Below are 6,000 nucleotides of genomic sequence, written 5' to 3'. Positions count from 1 at the left end.
CCCTTGGCTGATTTTCATCTATATCCTTTAGGTTTCCTAAGGCATAATCATGAGTATATCAATGAATTCTGTGAGTCTTGTAGTTAATTATCAAACCTAAGGGTGTTATTTGGGATCCCTAGACTCTCAATTGGTATCAGAAGGAAGGGTTGTCTTGTTTGAACTCTTTCCCCTAACTTCTCAATTGCTCTAACATTCACAATATGGTAGAATTTTCCATGTCTTCTGAGACTTAGTTCAAACATTTCCTTCTTTGGTAGAGATATCTAATGTTCATTCATATCTAGTTCTCTTGCCCTTCTGAGTTTGTAGGACTTTTACAGTTTTCTGTTTCCTTAAAGTTGGATGAGGCCATATGATCAGTTATGGCTAGAGAATTTAACTGTAAGTGAGAAACAATCTAGGGCTCTCTCTTCAGCTGTGGTGATTATAGAACTACATCTTGAGATGGAGGTGTAGCAAGGCAGCAGAAGCCAAGATCGTGTACTATCACATGGGTGATAGCTGCTCTGGAAAGTCACCTGGATTCAGAGTAGGATTTGTACGAGCAAGAAATAAACTCTTATATGTTAAGCCATTATGATTCATATTGATGTATGAATACAACACAATATTGTAAAGCAATTATCATTCAATTTAAAATAAATAAATTAAAAAATAAAATGGATAAACAACAAGAAAAAAAAGATTTGAGGGAATATCTCTTATTGCAGTACACTAAACTTATCCTGATGGATTACAAAGATCTTCCTCAATTAGAATTAACCACTCCATTTTCTGAGTGCCTTGAGGACTTCATCCATCCTTGTTATGGCCCATGTTTATATGTTCTCACTGAACTCTGAGACTGTAGGCAGAGATTTTATTTTAGTCATCTTGGTATCTCTTGTGTACCAACCACAAGGCCTAGCCCAGATTATATATTTAGGACATGCAAGTTGAATCTAATTCAGTTGGTTGGCAGCATGGCTGTTGTGGAGATGGACAAAGCCTCACCTAAAAAGCTGCCTTGAAGGACCTATTGGTGAGTTAAATAGAAGTAATACAGGCTTCTGAAGGACAAAGGACCATACACCATTCCTTTCACTCTTCCCCAATCATATGAGGAAACACTCATGGCCTACTGGAGAAAAAAGAAAGAAATGGGAGACATGGAATCAGAATAGTGTGCTTCTAGTGAACATGAATTAACCTCCAAAAATTCCTCTCCAACCATATTGGCAAACCCAGATGGTCTAATATACCTATGACCAGGCTAAACTGTTGCACTGCAGGCGGTTGTACTTGGGGGAATGCTGAGATCTCATTTTGTTATCTTGGACCTGATAGGTAAAAGCCTGGGTGAGCAAGGTCTATCTAACCAGCATTCTATTCTATTTAGGACAGAAGCCTCTGGGAGGCAGGGGTAAGCAGGTCAATATAAATAGGGAAATTCCAAAGAGTCCAAAGGTTAAGCAGGCTAAGTAGCAGAGTGGTGGCCTCAGTGACTAAGACACTGAAGTAAGCCAAAACCCACAGCAGAGACCTTGGGCCTCCTTCTATTTTCTCTTGATGTGTGTGTTAGTCGCTCAGTCGTGCCCGACTCTTTGCGACCCCAGAGACTGCAATCCACCAGATTCCTCTTCCATAAGATTTTCCAGGCAAGGATACTGGAGTGGGTTGCCATTTCCTTCTCTAGGGGATCTTCCCAACCCAGGGATCGAACCCAGGTCTCCTGCACTGCAGGCAAAAGGACCGGTGGTCGTAGTCATCTGTTGGAAGCCTATACTAGAAAACTTAGAGAGACAGGGCTCTTGAGGAGAATATAGAGAGTGATATTCATTCATATGCAAGTATCAGCTCATTCCATATTCTTGCTTCCAACTCCCCTCAATCCATGTGGCACCCAGGAACACTCTAAGAGTAAGCAACACTGAGACCAGTTTGAAGCAGATTGGGAGATGAGTGATGAATAAGCATTTTATTAGGGTCAGTGTTTATTTCTTCTGGAAAAAGGCAGGTGAAGTAGTACCAGAGCATACAAACTATTATTGTGTCTCTGCTGGGTAACATAAGATACCACACAGGAGCCTTGTGGACAGCAAGGAGCATGTATGTGTAGGAGACACCATGAAATAAACACTTTGGGGGATGGATAAATATGTCTATTTCAGAGGAAACAGGACTGGAAGCATTAGGAAGTAGCTGGAGGTGAGGGATTCCTAAGGGATATGGATTCTGGTTAGGTTCAAAAAGCAGCTTTTAAGATCATGTGAGAGTGCACAGGGCAAGTACTGGACTTGGCAGCTGCAAGGAAAAGGAGCAAAGTCAGGAATGGGTCTTTAAGACTTGTCAAAGGGTGAAGTGACATGAATGACAGTCCTACCCATAAAGACATTTGAAGTGCCTCTGTTACAGAATCAAACATGGTTCTTGTGGCCCACTCTTTAAGAAATGACATGGAAGGCCAGATAGCCCATGGTATGCCCGGCTATAGAACAACAGGACTGGTAGGTGAGGCTGGGATAAGCTGCCCCCACCAGGCAAATTCCCTTTATTTAGCAATTGGTAAAACACACACACACAAAATAGCTTGAGAGCTATGCCTAGAGGTGCCTTTTACTTCTTTTATTGAACTCCATAAATATTTTCATAAGGCTTTGTGTCATTACAACATCATATTTTTGTTAAACATTTTTTAAACACACAACTTTGACACTTGTTTGACAGGGTCAAACAATCAGATAGAAGAAATGAAATAATAAACTGGCAAGTGCAGAGCAGCAGGGGTAATCAAAATCACTGTTGCCCATCCATCCACCCCAGCCCACCCCATCCCCAAAGCACTAAAAGATCACTATTTGGTTTCACACTAGAATTGTTAGAACTCTTGTTGCTGTCCTTACACATCCTTTAGAGACATACATGTAGAATGGATGAGAGAGAGAGAGAGGGAGAAAGAGGAGTTGAGCTTCTGGATTAGGCCATTCTATGGCAGGTTCCAAGACATTTGGAGAGCAAATCCAGGCCTCATTGAGGTGAGGAAAGGGGATCTCTGGGCCATGCAGAAACAGAGATTTACAGATTCCTTGGGGAGAGCACTGCTGTGGGGACACAGAATAGGCTTGGATTCTGAACTCAGGTAATGGGAGCTCCCCTTGAGGCTGTCCATCACTGGTCTGCTTGCTGTCATTGGTTAGAATTTTCTGACCAATGGTAAACTGATTTCTTATTGAGTTATCGGCATCTGATGAGACCAGTGAATTGGGTGGGTGAGAGGTAGGTGGAAAAGAGGTGAAAATCCCTGATCCTGGAGCTCTATGCCCTGCTTCCCTGGACACAGTCCCAGGGGAGCAGGAAGGGGGTGTGGGAGGGAGCTTGGCCAAGAGAAGTTGTAGGTCTAGGGACCTGTCCAAGCATCCCCTTTTGGTGTGCCCCCAAGCTCTGGAGAAACATGTCAAGGCCAGGCCTAATGGGAAAGAATGGAAAGTGGGAAAATAATGTACACTCAGGGAAGGCCTACACAGCCAGATATTCTGTTTGACAGGGAGGTCAATTTAGCTGAGGCACTCCGTACCAGGTTCTTTGCCAACCGGGCTTAAGTAGTTGGGTCTTGTGCTGAGCAGTGGTGGCCAGTCCCGAGCTCTAGCCCTCTGCTCAATTCAGGCTTATCCTTGGCTTACTCCTCAAGTCTCATTTGGGTGTGGTGGAATGTGAGCTTAAACAGCTTGTAATTTGATTCCAAAGAGGAAAAATTCCCAGGCTGGACAGGGCCTGGTCTGAATCTGGAAGCATAAAAGCAGCAATCAAGCTAGCTATGTTAAGTGTCCCATGCAGCCACAGCTGCTGCTCATTAAGCTGAGGTCCTTTCATGATGAAGTCTTCTCCCACAGGGTCCAGGACAGACTCAATCTCCTCACTAGAATGGCTCTCCATAGTAGGCCCCATCTTTACTCCTTTGTACTACATTCTTCTTACTATTCAAGGTCTATCTACCCAAGAGGCCATGTAGAGAGGAGGAATAGGTAGTACACATAGGGAGCCTGTCTCTTTGCATGGGAAGTGAAAAGCCTGACAAAAATGAATCTGAGGGCAGCAACTCTGCCTCAGATCCTTTCTCCAGAGGGAAATGTCCCCTGGGTTTCTCACTTGCTTACTTCAAATGTGATGGGATGAGAGAATGTTGGAAATAGGGCATTCTTTGAGTTCCAAAAGTGATTTAATTATGCTCATACTAGCAATCCTCCTGTGTAGGGGAGAGCAGGAGAAAGAAGGTAAACAGGGAGGAGGATAGACGGAGCCATGGAAGATTATCCATGCAATCTGCTAACAATGGGGGAAGTTACACCTAAGTTAGGAACTTTAAATACATATCTTGGACTGAGGATGTCTCTTTCCATGCCCATCTTTATTCTTTTCTATAAGAGATTACTCTCAGCCCTGGATTCTGTCTAGGTCAATAATTTGAATACAGCTGATGATCTTGGTCAGGTGAACTCTGTTTTGACCTCTCACAGACTCTGAACAATGCTGCCTAAACAATCTGCAAATGTGAAGCAGGTATAACCAGGCTGCTGAACTGACTGCAGTGGGGAACCATATCCTAAACCTACCTGTTATTGGAGACAGTTGAATCCCTCCTTCAAGGGGCAGAGTCTCAGCCTCTTTGCTTCTAGTTCAGACTTTTTAAGTTAGGGGAGGAAGAAGCCTAGAAGAAACCCCATAACCAAAGTGGCATGAAGAAGAGAATAACTGACCCAAACTAAACCCTAGATACAAAACTGTCATGACCCAGCAGTGCTACAACATGGGAACCTCCAGTGCTAGAAGAAGAAACAGCCCAAATGCAGAACATTTTCTGAACAAAAGTCCCTTCTAGTATCATTATTCTGATGTTCTCTTACTTCTGTTTAGTTTCAATCCCTCCACAACACCTAAAACACAGTGAAAGCAATAGAAATATTGAGCAGTTATGTCACAGGGCACAACAGAGCATGTCCAGACTGGTATGACTAGGACAGAAGATGCAGGAAAAAGGCTATTTGGGGTAACTGCAGGGCTGCAGAAACATTCGCAGATGATCAGTCGAGGGAGAGGAGAAAGGGGATCCTTCCTTTACCCAATGAGAAGTAAAAGGAAAAAAAGAAATTCAAAACTCCCAAACGCCACCATATTAAACTAAATTCAAAAGTCATCAGCATCAGTATCATCAGGAAAGTAAAAATCAATACAACACATCTATGTTAATAATGACAAGTCAATGAATCATTCACAGGAGAGCAAAAAGATTATCTCAACAAAAGAGGAACAAATAGAAATGTAAGTTTCTGAAAGTAAAGGGGAGGGGGGCAGGATAAGAACAGAAAACTTTTTAAGGGATCACGTGTTTGGAAGTCATTGATACTTCTTCCTACCAACTACAGATTTTACTTGCCCAAAACAACAGAAAACATTTTTGGTCCTTCTGAGTGTGTGAGTGTGTGTGAGTGTGAGAGTGAGTGTGTATGTGTGTGTGTGTGTGTGTGTGTGTGTGTAGTTGGGTGTGTGGGTGTGTGGGTGTGTACACTCATGACTTTGTGTGTTTTTGTGTATGTGTGTGTATGCATGTGTGTGTATATGTATATATATATAAATTTCAACAGTGCTTCTCCAAAAAAAGGTCCATCTATAAATATAATTTTATTTATTTTAAAATTATCTGCCTCCCTGTTGGTATTATTTTTTGAAGGGGGTTAACCTGCTGAAGTTTTGCCAGAATGGTGACTGGCTGCGCTTGGGTTCGGTGAACTCAAAGACCTGCGACTGAGCGATGCCATCGGGGACCAGGTATTGGCCCTGGTTTAACGGGTCCTGTGGTGGTGGGTAGGAAGGAGGAACTGAGCGGGCAGAGTTGACACCTAGAGTAGATGGGAGATCAAAGGGAAATGGTATAAATTAAGTAGCAAGGGGCTTCTCAAATCACCTAGTGCCCCACTTTTAATCCTTATCTATATTCAAAACAGAATAGGCTGAAGCACAAAG

At 42.8% G+C, this 6,000-nt stretch overlaps 1 protein-coding gene across 2 annotated transcripts in view; it reads right to left on the bottom strand.

Moving 5' to 3' along the window:
- Nucleotides 1–4,863: 4,863 nt before the first annotated feature.
- Nucleotides 4,864–6,000, bottom strand: part of ARHGEF9 (Cdc42 guanine nucleotide exchange factor 9) — a 156,954-nt gene continuing 155,817 nt past the window's right edge. Inside the window, exons 9-10 of one of the 2 annotated variants that reach the window (XM_068962146.1) lie at nucleotides 5,715–5,876; nucleotides 4,864–4,910 (exon numbers count right to left, since the gene is read on the bottom strand). In XM_068962146.1, coding sequence (XP_068818247.1) covers nucleotides 4,864–4,910; nucleotides 5,715–5,876 — 209 coding nt within the window. Of the gene's footprint in view, nucleotides 4,911–5,694; nucleotides 5,877–6,000 lie in introns of those variants that run through there. The other variant, XM_068962147.1, reaches the window with a different exon arrangement.

This window comes from Capricornis sumatraensis, chromosome X (assembly GCF_032405125.1).
Source record: "Capricornis sumatraensis isolate serow.1 chromosome X, serow.2, whole genome shotgun sequence".
In the NCBI taxonomy this organism is placed as follows: Eukaryota; Metazoa; Chordata; class Mammalia; order Artiodactyla; family Bovidae; genus Capricornis; species Capricornis sumatraensis.
Note: the sequence above shows the minus strand (reverse complement) of the source record. Positions and strands in the feature narration are given on the sequence as shown.